General features: G+C 37.4%; 1 protein-coding gene across 5 annotated transcripts in view; it reads right to left on the reverse strand.

The window, feature by feature from the left end:
* Positions 1–9,018: 9,018 nt before the first annotated feature.
* The window catches only part of LOC125658495 (beta-1,3-galactosyltransferase 1-like), a 51,788-nt gene continuing 38,460 nt past the window's right edge, over positions 9,019–22,346 (reverse strand). For 3 of the 5 annotated variants that reach the window (XM_048889771.2, XM_048889766.2, XM_048889770.2), the window contains exons 2-3: positions 13,362–13,418; positions 9,019–13,132 (exon numbers count right to left, since the gene is read on the reverse strand). In XM_048889771.2, the coding sequence (XP_048745728.2) occupies positions 12,122–13,132 (1,011 nt within the window). In that variant the 5' untranslated portion in view covers positions 13,362–13,418 and the 3' untranslated portion in view covers positions 9,019–12,121. Of the gene's footprint in view, positions 13,133–13,361; positions 13,419–15,034; positions 15,172–22,346 lie in introns of all 5 variants that reach the window. The other 2 variants (XM_048889767.2, XM_048889768.2) reach the window with 1 other exon arrangement.

Raw genomic sequence — 22,346 nt, forward strand, 5'->3', positions numbered from 1 at the left:
TGTCTCATCACCTTTATTACACACCCTGTATCACTGTCTCATCACCTTTATTACACACCCTGTATCACTGTCACATCACCTTTATTACACACCCTGTATCACTGTCTCATCACCTTTATCTATCCTTTATTACACCCCCTGTATCACTGTCACATCACCTTTATTACACCCCCTGTATCACTGTCTCATCACCTTTATTACACACCCTGTATCACTGTCTCATCACCTTTATTACACACCCTGTATCACTGTCTCATCACCTTTATCTATCCTTTATTACACCCCCTGTATCACTGTCACATCACCTTTATTACACACCCTGTATCACTGTCTCATCACCTTTATTACACACCCTGTATCACTGTCTCATCACCTTTATTACACACCCTGTATCACTGTCACATCACCTTTATTACACCCCCTGTATCACTGTCACATCACCTTTATTACACACCCTGTATCACTGTCACATCACCTTTATTACACCCCCTGTATCACTGTCACATCACCTTTATTACACCCCCTGTATCACTGTCTCATCACCTTTATTACACACCCTGTATCACTGTCTCATCACCTTTATTACACACCCTGTATCACTGTCACATCACCTTTATTACACACCCTGTATCACTGTCTCATCACCTTTATTACACCCCCTGTATCACTGTCACATCACCTTTATTACACACCCTGTATCACTGTCACATCACCTTTATTACACCCCCTGTATCACTGTCTCATCACCTTTATTACACACCCTGTATCACTGTCTCATCACCTTTATTACACACCCTGTATCACTGTCACATCACCTTTATCTATCCTTTATTACACCCCCTGTATCACTGTCACATCACCTTTATTACACCCCCTGTATCACTGTCTCATCACCTTCATTACACACCCTGTATCACTGTCACATCACCTTTATTACACCCCCTGTATCACTGTCACATCACCTTTATCTATCCTTTATTACACCCCCTGTATCACTGTCACATCACCTTTATTACACCCCCTGTATCACTGTCTCATCACCTTTATTACACACCCTTTATCACTGTCTCATCACCTTTATTACACACCCTGTATCACTGTCTCATCACCTTTATCTATCCTTTATTACACCCCCTGTATCACTGTCACATCACCTTTATTACACCCCCTGTATCACTGTCTCATCACCTTTATTACACACCCTGTATCACTGTCTCATCACCTCTATCTATCCTTTATTACACCCCCCTGTATCACTGTCACATCACCTTTATTACACCCCCTGTATCACTGTCTCATCACCTTTATTACACACCCTGTATCACAGTCTCATCACCTTTATCTATCCTTTATTACACCCCCTGTATCACTGTCTCATCACCTTTATTACACACCCCGTATCACTGTCTCATCACCTTTATCTATCCTTTATTACACCCCCTGTATCACTGTCACATCACCTTTATTACACCCCCTGTATCACTGTCTCATCACCTTTATTACACCCCCTGTATCACTGTCTCATCACCTTTATTACACACCCCCTGTATCACTGTCTCATCACCTTTATCTATCCTTTATTACACCCCCTGTATCACTGTCACATCACCTTTATTACACCCCCTGTATCACTGTCTCATCACCTTTATTACACCCCCTGTATCACTGTCTCATCACCTTTATCTATCCTTTATTACACCCCCTGTATCACTGTCACATCACCTTTATTACACACCCTGTATCACTGTCTCATCACCTTTATTACACACCCTGTATCACTGTCTCATCACCTTTATCTATCCTTTATTACACCCCCTGTATCACTGTCACATCACCTTTATTACACCCCCTGTATCACTGTCTCATCACCTTTATTACACACCCTGTATCACTGTCTCATCACCTTTATCTATCCTTTATTACACCCCCTGTATCACTGTCACATCACCTTTATTACACCCCCTGTATCACTGTCACATCACCTTTATTACACCCCCTGTATCACTGTCTCATCACCTTTATTACACCCCCTGTATCACTGTCTCATCACCTTTATTACACCCCCTGTATCACTGTCTCATCACCTTTATTACACCCCCTGTATCACTGTCTCATCACCTTTATTACACACCCTGTATCACTGTCTCATCACCTTTATTACACCCCCTGTATCACTGTCTCATCACCTTTATTACACACCCTGTATCACTGTCTCATCACCTTTATTACACCCCCTGTATCACTGTCACATCACCTTTATTACACCCCCTGTATCACTGTCACATCACCTTTATTACACCCCCTGTATCACTGTCTCATCACCTTTATCTATCCTTTATTACACCCCCTATATCACTGTCTCATCACCTTTATTACACCCCCTGTATCACTGTCACATCACCTTTATTACACCCCCTGTATCACTGTCTCATCACCTTTATTACACACCCTGTATCACTGTCTCATCACCTCTATCTATCCTTTATTACACCCCCTGTATCACTGTCACATCACCTTTATTACACCCCCTGTATCACTGTCTCATCACCTTTATTACACACCCTGTATCACTGTCTCATCACCTCTATCTATCCTTTATTACACCCCCTGTATCACTGTCACATCACCTTTATTACACCCCCTGTATCACTGTCTCATCACCTTTATTACACCCCCTGTATCACTGTCTCATCACCTTTATTACACCCCCTGTATCACTGTCTCATCACCTTTATTACACCCCCTGTATCACTGTCTCATCACCTTTATTACACACCCTGTATCACTGTCTCATCACCTTTATCTATCCTTTATTACACCCCCTGTATCACTGTCTCATCACCTTTATTACACACCCTGTATCACTGTCTCATCACCTTTATTACACACCCTGTATCACTGTCTCATCACCTTTATTACACACCCTGTATCACTGTCACATCACCTTTATTACACACCCTGTATCACTGTCTCATCACCTTTATCTATCCTTTATTACACCCCCTGTATCACTGTCACATCACCTTTATTACACCCCCTGTATCACTGTCTCATCACCTTTATTACACACCCTGTATCACTGTCTCATCACCTTTATTACACACCCTGTATCACTGTCTCATCACCTTTATCTATCCTTTATTACACCCCCTGTATCACTGTCACATCACCTTTATTACACACCCTGTATCACTGTCTCATCACCTTTATTACACACCCTGTATCACTGTCTCATCACCTTTATTACACACCCTGTATCACTGTCACATCACCTTTATTACACCCCCTGTATCACTGTCACATCACCTTTATTACACACCCTGTATCACTGTCACATCACCTTTATTACACCCCCTGTATCACTGTCACATCACCTTTATTACACCCCCTGTATCACTGTCTCATCACCTTTATTACACACCCTGTATCACTGTCTCATCACCTTTATTACACACCCTGTATCACTGTCACATCACCTTTATTACACACCCTGTATCACTGTCTCATCACCTTTATTACACCCCCTGTATCACTGTCACATCACCTTTATTACACACCCTGTATCACTGTCACATCACCTTTATTACACCCCCTGTATCACTGTCTCATCACCTTTATTACACACCCTGTATCACTGTCTCATCACCTTTATTACACACCCTGTATCACTGTCACATCACCTTTATTACACCCCCTGTATCACTGTCACATCACCTTTATCTATCCTTTATTACACCCCCTGTATCACTGTCACATCACCTTTATTACACCCCCTGTATCACTGTCTCATTACCTTTATTACACACCCTTTATCACTGTCTCATCACCTTTATTACACACCCTGTATCACTGTCTCATCACCTTTATCTATCCTTTATTACACCCCCTGTATCACTGTCACATCACCTTTATTACACCCCCTGTATCACTGTCTCATCACCTTTATTACACACCCTGTATCACTGTCTCATCACCTCTATCTATCCTTTATTACACCCCCTGTATCACTGTCACATCACCTTTATTACACCCCCTGTATCACTGTCTCATCACCTTTATTACACACCCTGTATCACAGTCTCATCACCTTTATCTATCCTTTATTACACCCCCTGTATCACTGTCTCATCACCTTTATTACACACCCCGTATCACTGTCTCATCACCTTTATCTATCCTTTATTACACCCCCTGTATCACTGTCACATCACCTTTATTACACCCCCTGTATCACTGTCTCATCACCTTTATTACACCCCCTGTATCACTGTCTCATCACCTTTATTACACACCCCCTGTATCACTGTCTCATCACCTTTATCTATCCTTTATTACACCCCCTGTATCACTGTCACATCACCTTTATTACACCCCCTGTATCACTGTCTCATCACCTTTATTACACCCCCTGTATCACTGTCTCATCACCTTTATCTATCCTTTATTACACCCCCTGTATCACTGTCACATCACCTTTATTACACACCCTGTATCACTGTCTCATCACCTTTATTACACACCCTGTATCACTGTCTCATCACCTTTATCTATCCTTTATTACACCCCCTGTATCACTGTCACATCACCTTTATTACACCCCCTGTATCACTGTCTCATCACCTTTATTACACACCCTGTATCACTGTCTCATCACCTTTATCTATCCTTTATTACACCCCCTGTATCACTGTCACATCACCTTTATTACACCCCCTGTATCACTGTCTCATCACCTTTATTACACACCCTGTATCACTGTCACATCTCCTTTATCTATCCTTTATTACACCCCCTGTATCACTGTCTCATCACCTTTATTACACACCCTGTATCACTGTCTCATCACCTTTATCTATCCTTTATTACACCCCCTGTATCACTGTCACATCACCTTTATTACACACCCTGTATCACTGTCTCATCACCTTTATCTATCCTTTATTACACCCCCTGTATCACTGTCACATCACCTTTATTACACCCCCTGTATCACTGTCTCATCACCTTTATTACACCCCCTGTATCACTGTCTCATCACCTTTATTACACCCCCTGTATCACTGTCTCATCACCTTTATCTATCCTTTATTACACCCCCTGTATCACTGTCTCATCACCTTTATTACACACCCTGTATCACTGTCTCATCACCTCTATCTATCCTTTATTACACCCCCTGTATCACTGTCTCATCACCTTTATTACACCCCCTGTATCACTGTCTCATCACCTCTATCTATCCTTTATTACACCCCCTGTATCACTGTCTCATCACCTTTATTACACACCCTGTATCACTGTCTCATCACCTTTATTACACCCCCTGTATCACTGTCTCATCACCTTTATTACACCCCCTGTATCACTGTCTCATCACCTTTATTACACACCCTGTATCACTGTCTCATCACCTTTATTACACACCCTGTATCACTGTCTCATCACCTTTATTACACCCCCTGTATCACTGTCTCATCACCTCTATCTATCCTTTATTACACACCCTGTATCACTGTCTCATCACCTTTATTACACCCCCTGTATCACTGTCTCATCACCTTTATTACACCCCCTGTATCACTGTCTCATCACCTTTATTACACACCCTGTATCACTGTCTCATCACCTTTATTACACCCCCTGTATCACTGTCTCATCACCTTTATTACACACCCTGTATCACTGTCTCATCACCTTTATTACACACCCTGTATCACTGTCTCATCACCTTTATTACACACCCTGTATCACTGTCTCATCACCTTTATCTATCCTTTATTACACGCCCTGTATCACTGTCTCATCACCTTTATTACACACCCCGTATCACTGTCTCATCACCTTTATTACACCCCCTGTATCACTGTCACATCACCTTTATCTATCCTTTATTACACACCCTGTATCACTGTCTCATCACCTTTATCTACCCTTTATTACACACCCTGTATCACTGTCACATCACCTTTATTACACACCCTGTATCACTGTCTCATCACCTTTATTACACACCCTGTATCACTGTCTCATCACCTTTATTACACACCCTGTATCACTGTCTCATCACCTTTATCTATCCTTTATTACACCCCCTGTATCACTGTCACATCACCTTTATTACACCCCCTGTATCACTGTCTCATCACCTTTATTACACACCCTGTATCACTGTCTCATCACCTTTATTACACACCCTGTATCACTGTCTCATCACCTTTATTACACACCCTGTATCACTGTCTCATCACCTCTATCTATCCTTTATTACACCCCCTGTATCACTGTCTCATCACCTTTATTACACCCCCTGTATCACTGTCTCATCACCTTTATTACACACCCTGTATCACTGTCTCATCACCTTTATTACACACCCTGTATCACTGTCTCATCACCTTTATTACACCCCCTGTATCACTGTCTCATCACCTCTATCTATCCTTTATTACACCCCCTGTATCACTGTCTCATCACCTTTATTACACACCCTGTATCACTGTCTCATCACCTTTATTACACACCCTGTATCACTGTCTCATCACCTTTATCTATCCTTTATTACACACCCTGTATCACTGTCTCATCACCTTTATTACACCCCCTGTATCACTGTCTCATCACCTTTATTACACCCCCTGTATCACTGTCTCATCACCTTTATTACACACCCTGTATCACTGTCTCATCACCTTTATTACACACCCTGTATCACTGTCTCATCACCTTTATTACACACCCTGTATCACTGTCTCATCACCTTTATTACACCCCCTGTATCACTGTCTCATCACCTTTATTACACCCCCTGTATCACTGTCTCATCACCTTTATTACACCCCCTGTATCACTGTCTCATCACCTTTATCTATCCTTTATTACACCCCCTGTATCACTGTCTCATCACCTTTATTACACCCCCTGTATCACTGTCTCATCACCTTTATTACACACCCTGTATCACTGTCACATCACCTTTATTACACACCCTGTATCACTGTCTCATCACCTTTATTACACACCCTGTATCACTGTCTCATCACCTCTATTGCACACCCTGTATCACTGTCTCATCACCTTTATCTATTCTTTATCATACCTTTCGTTAACACCTATGTAGATTTGATTTGGAGTACCTTATATTGCTGATTTCACAAAATTATGTTCGATGATTAAAAAAGCATATGAATACATGTATATTTGAATTGTTGACACTACTTTCCATTATATGAAAATAGCAATACATGCCAAAATATATATTACATGATTCAGCCCCCCCCCCCCCTCCCGTAGGGATCCGAGTTAAAATAGGTCCTCAGTACCCCTTGGTTGTCGAAAGAGGTGACTAAATGGGGCGTTCCTTCGAATAAAACCGTAAAAACCGATGCCCCGTGTCACGAAAAAGACCCCTCCCTGCTCAAAGGCCGTAAGTGCAGAGCATAGGCCTAATTTTGCAGCCTTTCACCGGCAATGGTGACGTCATCATGAGTGAAAGATTCCCGAGAGGGACGTTGAGCCTTATCAGCCCTCAATGAATTTATCAGCCTTCACGCCCTTCAGGCTGATATTGATTTCTCGTGTTGATATGGGAGTGTGATATATAAAGAATATTACATGTTAAAACCCATACCATGTGTCATATCAGCCCGGGTGGGCCCATATCAGCCCGAGTACCGAAAAACGGAGGATTGATATGGGACCCGAGCGAGATGTTACGGATGTTCAAGCACAATAAACTGGTATTCTTATTCCGCGTGGGACCTTGTTTTACCTCGCACTTGTATCGAGACGTCATGAGCTGTAGGTGAAGTACCACAAATTTAGACCTATACTTAGCGCTCAGAGCCGTAGTAGTGAGGGTTTTTTTTAACGAGCCAACGCCACGGGAAATCACAAATGATATTGCATGGAGGAAGGACTCTTTTAATCATCTTCTTATTGATTCGTTACCTCGCACTAACCCTTGACATCAGTCACCATTCAAAACATGGGCTCGAGATGGAGCATATGATTGGTTTGCATGAAAACGATGGATTGTCCAAGTATGTTTGTCGATATTGAACAATTTATCAAAAATTGAAATCGATTAATATATAGCTACAACATTTAAGGACGAAAATGCGAATTATTAATAATTTTTATTACGTTACATATTAAAATCAACAAACAATGTTCATGATGTTGAGAAAAGTACCCCTCATTATCTTTAATACGGGACTTTCGAGATACGGATCCACTCTGAAGAATATGACCCCTATTGATTTAGAGGTCACATGGTTAAAGGTCAATCCGGACATAGGAATATACTGTCCGCTCAATATCTTGATAACCCTTTGCTTGACAGACATCAAACTGGGTACACTGGTGCATCTTCAGGAGAAGATGGTATCTATTGATTTTGAGGTTACATGGTCAAGGGTCAATGGTTAAACTGGACATAGTGATATATTGTCTCGTATATTTAAAGAATTATTTGCTTGATTGACACCAAACTTGGTACACTGGTACAGCATAGGGAGTAGATGACCACTGTTGATTTTAGGTAACATGGTCAATCCACACCTGACATAGGAATAAATTGTCTGCTCAATATTTTGAATTGGTCATACTACTATTAATTAGATGATACATGTATAACCCTTTTCAATTTTGCATATATGTTGCCTCCGTGGCCGAGTGGTTAGAGCATCGCGCTCAAAATCACACGGCCTCTCACCTCTATCGGCACGGGTTCGAATCCCGCTCGCGCCAGTAAGTGAGAAAGTTTCCCAGTTTACTTTCGGAAGGTCGGTGGTCTCTTCCCAGGTACATTATATGTGGGTTCTCTCTTTCCGCCAATAAAAAGTGGGCGGCAACATATAACTGAAAAATTATTGAGTGTGGCGGAAAACATCAATCAATCAATCAAACATCTCTCGTTTGATATTTGCTTATTGCATAAAAGTGTATAAACACCATGAAGTCAGAAATCTACATATTGTGTGTGTGTGTGTGTGATATATAAAAATATAACAAAGCCAATTGAATATACTCGACTAGTTTCTTTAATTCTTCAATTCTTCAGGAGTATAAAATCAAACATAATATAGAAATATATAAAAATAAAATTATCTATATTTATTTATGATATATATATAAAGCACCGAACTAGCAATGAATTCTTTCAATAAGCACAACTTCCTAAGGGAAAAATATCTAATATAAAGCACAGAGAATTTTCTGTGCTTAAGAGAGAGAGAGAGAGAGAAAGAGAGAGATCTTGGTATAGGTAAAACATCGGAAAAAATCTCAAAGGTAGAACAAAATCAGATACGTAAATATAGGGAAAAGTTCATATTATTGTAGTATGGTTTGGAATGAGTGTGAAATTATACATATCTATGGACTTTTTCTGCAATTTCACTGTTATAACTGATATATGGGAACGTTGGATATATTTTTTTCTATTTTTCATATATATTCAGAAGATTTTAAAAACTATCTTTATTCCCAAGAAAAATGTAAACCCATATTGTGAACACACCTGAGCCAAAATGAATTATATGTATGCTTTAGACCAACTTTAATCCACATAATTTAAGGATGCCCTATTCTACCCGGTATTCATAAATCATGTAAAATTTCATTTAGCCCCATCATAACCCCATGGTTCATATTCTTTTTTTAAAATGATTTTCAAACCATGCATTCTTAAGTAAAATTTTGAATCCGTATTGTGGTTCAAACTACCCCACGACTTTGATTTGAAGAAACTTTAATCCTGGCCATGCTTGAGAATACGATGTTTTGAAAAATTAATCTTATGTAAAACTTTGATCCTTTACTGAGAACCTCCCTGCACCCCTCAAGGCCAGCATTTGAATAGATTTGAATCTGAACCACTTTAGGAGGCTTACATTCTAATATCACTAATCATGACCTTGCTACTCGTTAGGAGAAGATTTTCAAAGTTTGTTTTTACACATATATCCCCTTATGTAATCCCTTTTGGGGGCATTGATTTCCGCAAATTTGAATCCGCACTACCTTAAGATGCCTGTCTGCTAACGTAACTAATCATTATATAATGATAAATGTTACATGTAAAAGATTTTCAAAGATTCTCCACGATATGTTCCCTTATAAAACTTCCCTTTTATGGCCTCATTCAACCTCCGGGAGCCACAAATTCAACATCACCCCACATACCCGTAAACTAGACAGTGATTCCGTATATTCAAGAAATAGATTTAAATTTTGAACAAACACAAGGGTATGAATGCAACGATTTATGCCGACATACTTTTGATGAAGTGCTTGCAAACTTGACTTTGCACTACCTGATGATGTTTGCGGACTAATATGATAATCATGGACCTGTTAATCTTGACATTTTAAAAAGCTTTACCCTATGTGTTCCAATAAAAAGCTTTGATCCCATATTGTGGCTCCACTTTAACCACCGCGGTCTTAATTTGAGCATACTCGTGCCTGCACTGCCTGAGGATGCTTACACATGAACATGACTTGTCCTGTTGTTCTTCAGAAGATTTTAAAAAGTTATTTTCTTATATATCCCTATGTAAAACTGATTCATTAACGTGGTCCCACCCTACCTTTGTAAAACTGATTCATTAATGTGGTCCCACCCTACCTTTGTAAAACTGATTCATTAATGTGGTCCCACCCTACCTTTGTAAAACTGATTCATTAATGTGGTCCCACCCTACCTTTGGAGGCGAGGGGATGATTTGAACATTTTGAACATCCGTTCTTTATGGAGGCTTTCATATAAGTTTTGTCTTTTCTGACTCATTGGTTCTTGAAGAAGATTTTTTAATTACCCAACACCATTTTAACAAATTCTTAATTATCTCTCCTTGCAAGGAGATATGGGTTCTGAAATTAACAAACTTGGAAGCCCTTTCATCCAAGGGTGCTTTGCGCCAATTTTGATTGAAATTGGCAAAATGGTTCTGCAGAACGAAATGAAACAACACCGCCAACATCGACGATGACGACGACGACAGAGGACAAATTTTGATCAGAAAAGCTCAATTCAATCTTCGGCTCAGGCGAACTGAAAAGAACTGTATGTACATACATATACCAATCGTTTAAGATATCAAAATTGAAAAAATACACACAGCAACAAAGCGGTTGTATACAGAAAAGACAGTATCAGAACTACATGTATCTGCAGTGTTTGATTCCCTAAAATAAATACATATATGTAACAAACATATAAAATACAAGTCAATAAAGTTAATTAACAAAATACACGTGTCGTCTACAGGCGCTGTATTGTAAAATTTGTGATTCTAAACATCGCTGGTGGAGATGAATAACGAATTGGTCCTTGTATGCTTTTTCGACACTCAAAATAGTTTGAGTTAATTATTGAATAAGAAAATTTATGATTTTATTTCTATACAAACTTGAAATTTTATTTCTGTATAATATGTGAATGGTTGATTAGTTTCTTTATCCAGGATAACTTGGTTCCTGCAGTCAACATCTTTACAAAATTGAAGGTGCATATTACTTAAGCCAAACAGTTTTATGACCATGGGAATCGAATGAAACTCATTCACATATTTGTTTAACGTTTTATTCGATCAACGAAAAAGTGAGTAGTTCAATAAATATACCAAGTTTCACTTGAATTGCAATGAAGCTTTTTAGTAACCTAGCTAACATCATACGGGCATGAAAATGATGATCAAGTTTTCGTTGAACAGAAAAGTGTTGACGGAAAAAAGATGCTGTAGATAGTTATATATATATATATATATATATATATATATATATATATATAATCCAAATAGAATCCTCTATGTTGAGAAACTGTATATTTTCCTGCTTTTTTAATGAGGAACTGTATATTTTCTTGCTTTTTTATTGAGGAACTGTATATTTTCCTGCTTTTTTTATTGAGAAACTGTATATTTTCCTGCTTTTTTATTGAGGAAACTGTATATTTTCCTGCTTTTTTATTGAGGAACTGTATATTTTCCTACCTTTTTTATTGAATTATATATATGATATTCTATTCATTCTAAACAGCAAAAATTGAAGTAACATATTTTTACCGATATAAGTAGGTTTGTTTAAAAAAAACAAACAAACATACATGCTGCCAAATTCATGACACAAAGAAGTAAATAAATTTTGATACCCAATATGAATGTTTAAATGGACAGGTGTACCATTGGTCATTCAGCTCTTTCCACATCCTCTCCATTTCTGCCGGGAAATAGTGATGCCCTGTAACCTTGTATCTAAAGTTTGTACCACATGGTCCTTCATCCCGATAACCACAGCTGAACCCGGGGTGTCCCTCTGCCCTCGCTTTTATATGTCGTCTGCATAGTCCGTTAATGTAAACATCCTCCAAGAAAATGCGTGGCACGTGTTTTGTAGCAAAATAGAGTTCTGACAGAATATCCCCGGTAATGAGGTAAGCAGGTCCACTTATGTAATCTGGAAATGTATCGTCTTTGTACTGCTGTCGTGATATGTACCATTTTGAAAGCGGGAATCTGAATGGTGAAGTATTCTTCACTTTACATCCAATGATGGAGTTGTTCGGAGTAGTCTGCTTCAGGTGTTTTAATAGATTTCGTATATTCAGAAAGATATCATCATCTACTTTCAAGACATATTTTGCGCGATTACAATTCATATGCAACCATTTCAACATATATATAGATTTTTCAACCAGATTCTCATATTTCTCTTTAACATCTACTTTGATAATATCATTATACACGAGATTTTCTTTCCCCAACATATAATTTACTTCTGTGTCGTCGGAATTTCCCACAAAGAATGCCAATCTTATGGAAAAATCTACTAAGGCTAGTTTTCCCCACGTTTTCCTCACTGATTCCCTTTCTTTGAAATTGGTTACAGCACTTGGAACAGCAATGAAAAGGTAAACGGATGATCCATTTTGAGGACATGCAGACGGTGATTGTAATCTAGGATTTTGGTCATTAATTTCGATACTGTAGACGCCACGTGTCCTGAAAATTGCTTGACAAAATTTTAGTAGGATAAAAACACAAACTACCCCTGCTACAGACGAAATACCACAACCACACGAACTGCATTTCCGAAATTTCCTCTTAAGTTTGACAGGTAAAACGAACATCTGAAAGGACAAAGAAATATTGAATAATAGAACTTGTCTCTAGGATTTTATGAATCTGAACACAACTATGAAAATAATATTTTTGGATTGCGTATTTCCACGAAATGTAGGTGAAATATCTCGAATTGCCGGTGTAAATGATACAGTGTATTCCAGCATGCAAGCGTCAATGACTACTAAAGCTTTATAGTATTAGACTAGCATATAACTATAATTTTATACCACATACCGTACAGATATGAAATGTAGAGCAACTTCAATACTTCCTGATGAATCAACTGTTGAACTGCAGTGAAAAGAAAAAGATTCATTCAATATTTGTATATTCATAAAATAAAATAATACATGTTGCATGATGTATTATACAATTATTGTCTTTTGTTTGGGTTGATATTGAATAAAATAAATTATTATATAGCTAATAAATAGTCTAATATAAAATCTGCGTAAAATCTAGAGAATGTTAGCGTTCAATATCCTGAGAATTTATTGAACGCTAACTTTGCATTGCGTAAATTGTATGCGCCCGAAACATTCCGAGTATGAGCGCTCAATATTGACGTTACCGTAACGACGTAAACAAGCCAAAATGGTAGACGACGGTCCTCCGAATCTGACAGAGCCGGTATTTGATATTTACTTAGGCAAAATGTTTTACTGTACATAAATTATGATGTCCCCATTTACAAAATCAGTTTGCTTCATGCATTAATGACGGGTTAAATATTGAACAGTTAAGAAATGCATGCTGTTATTGCACACCTTCACCTTAGATGCCAATATTGACGAATTCTCGTCTATTTTGGAGTAGTTTGAGTGAAAAGGGATATGATTTAACAACTAAATACTTTAGCTATATACTAAAAGGGTTATTGAACTTATATAGGTGAATAATGGCACTCGTTGGCTGTCAAAATGCACTCGCAAACTCGTGCATTTTGACAGCCAACTCGTGCCAATATTCACCAATATAAGTTCAATAACCCTATATCATTTTTATACGCCCGTCAAAGGACGTATCATGGTATGGCGTCGTCTGTCTGTCAGGACCTCATAGGCAAAAGTAGGTCAAGTCTCGAGTTCAAGGTCACAAAGCAAAAAGCTATGATATGATATGAAAGGTCTTGCCATATGAAGTATATATACAAAATATTTTAAAAGGTTTTCCTATATATCAGCATATAAAACATATTAATCAAACTGCATGATGTGTAGGTATGCGGTAATGTAATGTAAATTATGCCTTTACCTGAATTTTATAGTATCAATCAACATTATTATATGATCATTATTATCAGGCTATGGTTAATGTCAAATTCGAGGATGACCCCAATCTAAGGTAGAACAAAGTACAGCGTATTGCATTTGAATCAGAATTTTGTCTAGATTATGGTTGAAGTCCCATAAGATATGCTTGATTTAGTTTAAATTTGGAATTTCTATCACAAAGTCACAATTAATGGCGAAAAAATTAAAAAGTACATTTTGTCCAATTATGGTTGACTTAATGCAGGAAATCTAACAAAAACGGATCCGAACCATGCAACCTGGCCCAACAGATTGTGTCATGTCTTTCTATGACAATACTGTGCAGGTGTTTCGAAAAATGAAGGAAATATGGACTAAAATTGTCAAAATCGTTTTTCATTCCTCGAACTACACATCACCCCCTCCCCCACCCCCGTCTTTATATAGTATGGATGTGTATTATAATCAATTAAGCTGAAAGACGCCTAAAGTGTCCATGTTATCCCCCTCCCCAAATTTTAGAAACAGCGCAATTTGTTTGCATGGATTTGCATAATATAGCAATTATATCAAAGCTAAAGTGGTAATCATGCACAATAATGCACTTATGATATCTAGGAAGGTTGTTCAGAGATCAATAAGAATCACCTGTACCTGAAAATGAAATTATATTCTCATCCCTCCCAGAGGTATAACTGAACTTGATATCAAAATCTGCAAACTAGTCGTTCCTCTCGACAGAATCACAGACACTTGAAGTTTGGACCCATACTTCCTTTCACCCACTACCCCTGTTTAATGTATAAAACAAAACTGTTAGAACCTACCCTGCGAATGCGTGGTTTATGTCCATTGTGTTTATTTTTTAATTCCTAACGCCATCTTAAACTCTTTAGTCAAACGGATTTACTGGATTAGTGGCATAATGCGACTCTCTATAGTCAACCCAGTTCATTTAGGCTGAGTGTAAAATGCGGACCCTGGACGTAGGAGAGAGGGGTGCGCGACGGCTCGGGACTTTGACACCGATAGTTCGGGAGTTCGTTGACGACGGTTCGGGTGCGCAACGTTTCGGACACGACAGTTCGGGAGCTGGCAAATAAAGATATTTAACGTTATTTCTCTGTTTTAAAATTGATATGTATACTTATTTTTGATGTTTTAAATTATGAAATGTGAATATAACGAACAGCGATCAATCTCATAACTCCTATAAGCAATACAGAATAGATAGTTGGGCAAACACGGACCCCTGGACATACCTGAGGTGGGATCAGGTGCCTAGCAGGAGTAAGCATCCCCTGTCGATCGGTTATTATGTTACGTCTCATAATTTATTTCTTATAACATCAATGATTATCAAAAAGAAGAGGGCGAGCGATAATTTCAGGAGCACCGTAATGAAGATTGGCTTCCATCTCAATCCCCTCTCCGAGGAAAGGCGATAATTAGGAGCACCGTAGTTAAGATTGACGTCCCCTTAATCTCCCGTCATGTCATTATGTCATTCTTCTCACAGAGTAAGACAGAAGAAAATCCAAATATGCCCAGAAATCATCTTAAATTTTCTATTTCAACAATTTCAAAACCTTCATTTTTTTTCTGTAATATAATTACATGTAATGTAGTACTGCAGTAGATAAATACATCATCTGATCAATTTCAATTTTCACTATACACTCAAGGATTAAAAAGTAGTTCTTTTCAGTCAAAATTAGTATTTTCAGAATGCATGTACGATTGGTTCAAGATTCATGACAAATGTTACTTTCAGTGCTATTTCAATATTTTTGTGTATTTACGAATTAATTCTGAGTGTTAAAACTCTATACATATAAGGGGTGAAACACAATCAAGGAAACAATATTTTAGTGTTGTACTTGGGGGTAAAAGTGTCTTTATTTCGCCCAAAAAAGTATTTTTCTAAAAAGTAGACAGCTTGAAGGAAACAAAACTTAAGTTGTTTGCTGATATTCACTTTTGAAATTTATTTTTTACGTGCTGATAATAAGGATTTTTGCAAAGGTTACAGACGCTGTCTGCTGATAACGGTAAACATTTATCCCATTATGTCGGCAACTTTCATAGCACGAAATTCCTCTGATGCATTGAATAACAAAATATCTCTGCTATACTACAACACAACCAAAAGAAATAGTTATGCATTTTGGTACTTTAAGTGAATTAGACGTATCAACAATTTGGGTGCGCGACATGACAACTCCCGAACCGTCTGCACCCTTCTAAGTACATGTACGTGAACTCTTAGTTTTTTTTAATAATTTCAGTAATCAACTCCCGAACTGTCGTTAACAAACTCCAGAACCGTCGTCACTGAACCCCCGAAACGATGCATCAGGTGCCGAACAGTCGCGCACCCGAAACTTCGCGGACCCGAACTGTCGGTAATTCCTGTCGATTAAAACTCAGTCTGTGCAGTGATATGTGAACCGCCTCTCTGTAAAATCAACCGCCAGCATTTACAACAAGCCCAAATCTTAATTAGTGTCATTTAATGGACTAAACATGTATGGACAGTGATTATGAATACTTCAAGTTGTTGTAAACTTCCTCGCCATGCAAGCAAATGGATTTTTCCCCTTTTGAATGATTTTAGAATTTATTTAGAACCACACTACGGGCCCGTTTAAGTGTCTTATCCACTAAACATCAATATGTCGATATCAATGTGTCGATATGTCGCTGATTTTAACAATTAAACGACTTTATTTTAACTCAATAAGTCTCCACCTTTATTCACTGAACGACATGTTTTTCTCGTTTTAGTTGTAGCAAAATCAACACGATGACGTATAGCTTATCGTCAAAAATTCAGCCAATGAAATGAATGCTATTACACATGTTGTAAGTCGCCGAAAAGATGTCGGCAAGATGTTAAATGACAAGTCCACGTGACACCATTGACGCATGCTCATTTCTGCTTTGATTTTTATGCATTTTAAATTCTAATGGCTTAATATTTCCTTAACCAAAAGAAATTACAAAAGGTCTGAAGGACCATAATGGCTTCCGGTTTGATATAGATGAAAGGTGTAGAGAAATAAAGGTGTACAAGGAATAAAATTGCTGCACATCTTTTTGATGTCTTGGAATTTATTATTTATCATTTCTGGTATTTTAGAATTCATTCAATAAGCTCCAAATTATATTTATTCATAAAAAAATATATGAAAAACTGCAGCAACAGTTCAACAATGACTTAGTGTTTAAACAAGATTTGCTTGAAATTGATAATAAAAAAATAATTCAGGTTGAGTAAAGAGAACACCTTGACTTTGCTCTTATGGACGATCTGTACATAATAATGAAATCTTATCAAGTTTCAGTGTTAAAAATGGAGTATAAAATTAAAATTTTCATTATTATTCGACAATCTGATTATATTCATATGCGAAAATTTTGATTTAAATGTGATAAACTTGATGCATACTCGATAATCGTATTATTTATATTCGATAATCTTGTTATTCATACATTGTATATATTCGATATATTTTGATTTATATTATAGGGTTATTGAACTTATTTTGGTAAATATTGACACGAGTTGGCTGTGAAAATGCACGAGCTTGCGAGTGCATTTTGACAGCCAACGAGTGCCATTATTCACCTATATAAGTTCAATAACCCTTTTATTATATAGCTAAAGTATTTAGTTGTTAAATTATATCCCTTTTCACTCATAATACTCCAAAATAGACGATAATTCGTCAATATTGGCATCTAAGGTGAAGGTGTGCAATATCAGCATGCATTTCTTAACTGTTCAATATTTAACCCGTCATTAATGCATGAAGCAAACTGATTTTGTGAATGGGGACATCATAATTCATGTACAGTAAAACATTTTGCTTAAGTAAATATCAAATACCGGCTCTGTCAGATTCGGAGGACCGTCGTCTACCATTTTGGCTTGTTTACGTCGTTACGGTAACGTCAATATTGAACGCTCATACTCGGAATGTTTCGGGTGCACACAATTTACGCAATGCAAAGTTTAGCGTTCAATATATTCTCAGGATATTGAATGCTAACATTCTCTAGATTTTACGCAGATTTTATAATAGACTATTTATTAGCTATATAATAATCGAAAATATTGACGTTGCGCACGCTCTTGGTGTCAATTTTGATAACGTCAAACGCCACGTCAGAACCTCGATATCGCCTTGACACGATATTACAGGCCTATGATGCAGCGCACTGCATTGTGTAGGGGACGTAATCTGAGAGAGATGTGACTTTGCAAGATCTCTGCCATTTTTGATAAGGGACATCTGGGATTATGACAAAAATAATTCTAAACGAAGCCACGATTCAGTCATGATTCTCTTGTGTGACCTTTGAATGATATTGATTCCTGAAGATTAGATTTAAATAATACAACATGATGAAATTCAGACATTATTTTCACTAATGGATATATCCCCGAGGGAAGCCATTTCAACCCACATGTTTTGTAGTGAAATAGGCTATGGAATCAAAGGTAGACCAATTATGTGTAAAAGAGAAAGCGATAAAGAGTGAACGATTGGAAATCCCTGACGAACTTTTACAAATTATTTCATTTGAAAATGATTTTATCAATTTAAAGTCGAAGGAAAATAAGTTATAGCATATAATTAAATTTTCACATCTTTAACCACAATAATCAAATGTTTCGCTCGAAACTTTTTAAACACAACTCTATTTGCTTTGAACAATCTGTCATCCGATATTGATACAAATGTGCCTATATACATGTAATAAAGAAGGAGGCTTGGACCCCTTATCAAAGTCTTGTTTTAAGATTGGATCAGTGTAATTCATTGTAGTCAAAGTGTAAAATGTGAAAAATACTAATAAAATTGACACGAACCAATGGGTGAGAGACACTTTCTAATTAGATCATTAATGAGTTAACTAGATAGTCATGTAAGGAAATACGTATCGCAGATCTACTCCTCTAGACTGCAAATGTTGCTCTAGATGGGTAAACTATTTGATTGCTATTGATTCTAACTATTTTAAAGCTTCAACTTATATTCTGGAGAAACCAAAAAATGGTACAATTTCCGCCCCAAAGGATGACACAGACTGAACATTTTCATGTAACTTTAAATCAAGACGAGGAGGGGGTGGGGTAGTGCATCATCTCCTAAAGATCCCCCACTTTATCATTTGAAAAATTACACATGAATTATACAATCAAATGTTTGCTTTGGTTTTCTGTCTACGCGATCTGGGAAGGGGGTAAGATCGAGTTCATTTGTTTATGGAATTTGGGTAACAAATGTCCCTGTTTTAAGAGAAGCAGTCTAGAACACTCTTTCAATTCAATACCCCCCCCCCCCTTGATCTGCAAATGAAAATTAGCAGACGTAGATGCTAGATTGGGTAATACATATACAATACTAGATTTAAAGCATCCAATTATTATTCCATGAGTGCTACATGTACTACAGGATAATAAAGTAAGTTTTGACATCATGCATACGTACACATGTTTTATTTTGTCTCTGCTTTTTGACATGGGTGTTTTGACACATATCGGCTGATCAAATTCAAACATTTATCAACATAGAATTATGATTCAAATAAGCAATTTAAACTTATATGGCTATAATAGGAAATCGATCGGTAATAAATCCCATGCAGACAAAATCGTAGCTTGCCACTGTATTTCTCCAGTTACACATGTATTGTATTGTATTCTCATTGACGAACAAGTGTATTGCAATAATACCACATATAATAGCTTTTATTTATCCCGTGCTTGGTGTTTGTCATTCCGGAATCTTCCCGATCTAGCAAACTTATTCTGAAATAGCGCACGCCCCAAACTTCCTCTTCCGCATCCTTACAATTTAATGTTGATATCGTTACAGTGTTTCTATTCATATTACTTATAAATTTTATTTAAGTTTTCGCGTCAATTGATTGTCGATGTCACGAAATCTATTGGATTTGGGTCAGTATTTCATTTCACCGTGCAATTTCTCGTATGGCCACACTCTTTTTCTGTACCATTTTGGCTACTTAAATTTTTAGCGTTGTATTTTTATCGTAGTATTCGTTTTTCTTATTTTGTCACGTCGGAGTACAATGCCGAATTCCAATTCAAAGCCTTCGACCGGCCGGGCTGCCAAGACTAAACCGCTGTCAGGGTCTCGTTGGACACTGGGATATGTCCGGCGGCAAATCCAACCCGTGGGGACCAAACCGGAACAACAAGGATAGGCTTCACAGATACCAACGTACCTAGTGCCAACAACACCGAACATCCAAAATCCTCCAGGATATGAGTGTGGTTCATTTTAACCCCACCCCCTTAATACACCTAACACATTTGAAGAAGTGATTTATCCAGTAGAGTTAGACTCTGTCTTAATTGGCTTATTATCCATGTTACTCGTAGCTGCACCCCGTTCTCACATACATATATCAAATACATACTTGACCGTTTAGGGACTCGAAAATTTAGTGGGTGGCAGTGAATTTAGGTCCGAATACAGATCCCTACCTCTCTCAAAAGCTACTGATTTTTCCCAATTGAAGTTGCCCTTTAACCACAATTTCCGTTTTTGTTTTTCATGTATGACATACTTTAATGTACATTTGTCACTAAATACATATCGTATAAAATTTTGAGAAAATGACTGACAATTTCAAAATGTTAAGAAAGAGAAATTTACAAATGGGTGACTGTTATTTACATAGCATGTGAATTGTTGAAATTTTCCCAATTATACAGGTCCAGGTTCCTTATGAAAAAATTATTGAGTGGCCACTGATGATAAACATTTTCGCACACTCTTCTCATGATTGGGGAACGGTAGATGGTGAGCTTTGGTTAATATACATGACCCCCACGTTCGATAACCTGCCATCAGCTTCTCGCAAGCCGGTCGCGGTAGCTCAGTGGTAGGGCTTCATGACGGAGAGTCATGGGTTCGAGTCCCGTTCGTGCCACGGCCGCGGCAAACCTAAGACGTAAACATGGATTGATTGCTCTTATCGAGTTTCTGGGGGGAAAATGCCCAATTATTGAAAAGGGCACGAGTCTAAGAAACAACAATTGTGAGCATAATTTCATAGTTTATATATATATATTCTGTTTATATCAGTACAGGTACATTATTTACAGCAATTCATAACATAATGTCCATAACTTTCCACATAATTTCAAATCTATGACCTCCAAAATATGCATATCCCCATTTGAAATTCTAAAAAAAAAATAACTTATGTGGAATTATTTTCCAATCAAATTCTTTTCATGTGAAATTTTCTGTTGATATTAGTAAATGTAGATCTGTTTATCTATTACAAAAAAATCCACAACTTTCCATATAATTTCAAATATATGGCATTCAATGTATATATACCCCAATCCATTTTTTAATACAAATAATGTGGGTGCATTTACATGAAGAAAAAATGTTTTACATGTAAAATTGTCTGTTAATATTAATAGATGTACATCTATTAAAGTTTTATATTGCAAAAACAATATTAAAAACCTTCCCCAAGATTTTAAATCTGTGGCCTATAAAATATGTCTATCCCATTCAGATTTTGAAGAAAAAAAACCAACACAAAAAAACCACGGTATATTTGCATGATTACATGATTTACTAGTAAATCTTCCTTATTATATAACTAGATATACATGTGTTACATTGTGTTTTAAAAATCCCCAATTGTTCCTTATCACTTCAGTTTAATGGTTTCCAAAGTATAAAAAAAAAACATACATACCAATTACAATTCTTTGACATTTTTTCCTGCTTTTTTAAACTTAGCATTGTGAGCTTAGAGTTTACACCTAATAAACACTCCACTAGATTTTCCTGTTTGCAGTTTCCAATTGTGGCCTTGTGAAACACTTAAAATGATTGTATCTATAACACCAGACACACTATCTCAAACAAGAGACCCACAGGCCATATCAGTCACCTGAATC

Source organism: Ostrea edulis, chromosome 9, assembly GCF_947568905.1.
Source record: "Ostrea edulis chromosome 9, xbOstEdul1.1, whole genome shotgun sequence".
In the NCBI taxonomy this organism is placed as follows: domain Eukaryota; kingdom Metazoa; phylum Mollusca; class Bivalvia; order Ostreida; family Ostreidae; genus Ostrea; species Ostrea edulis.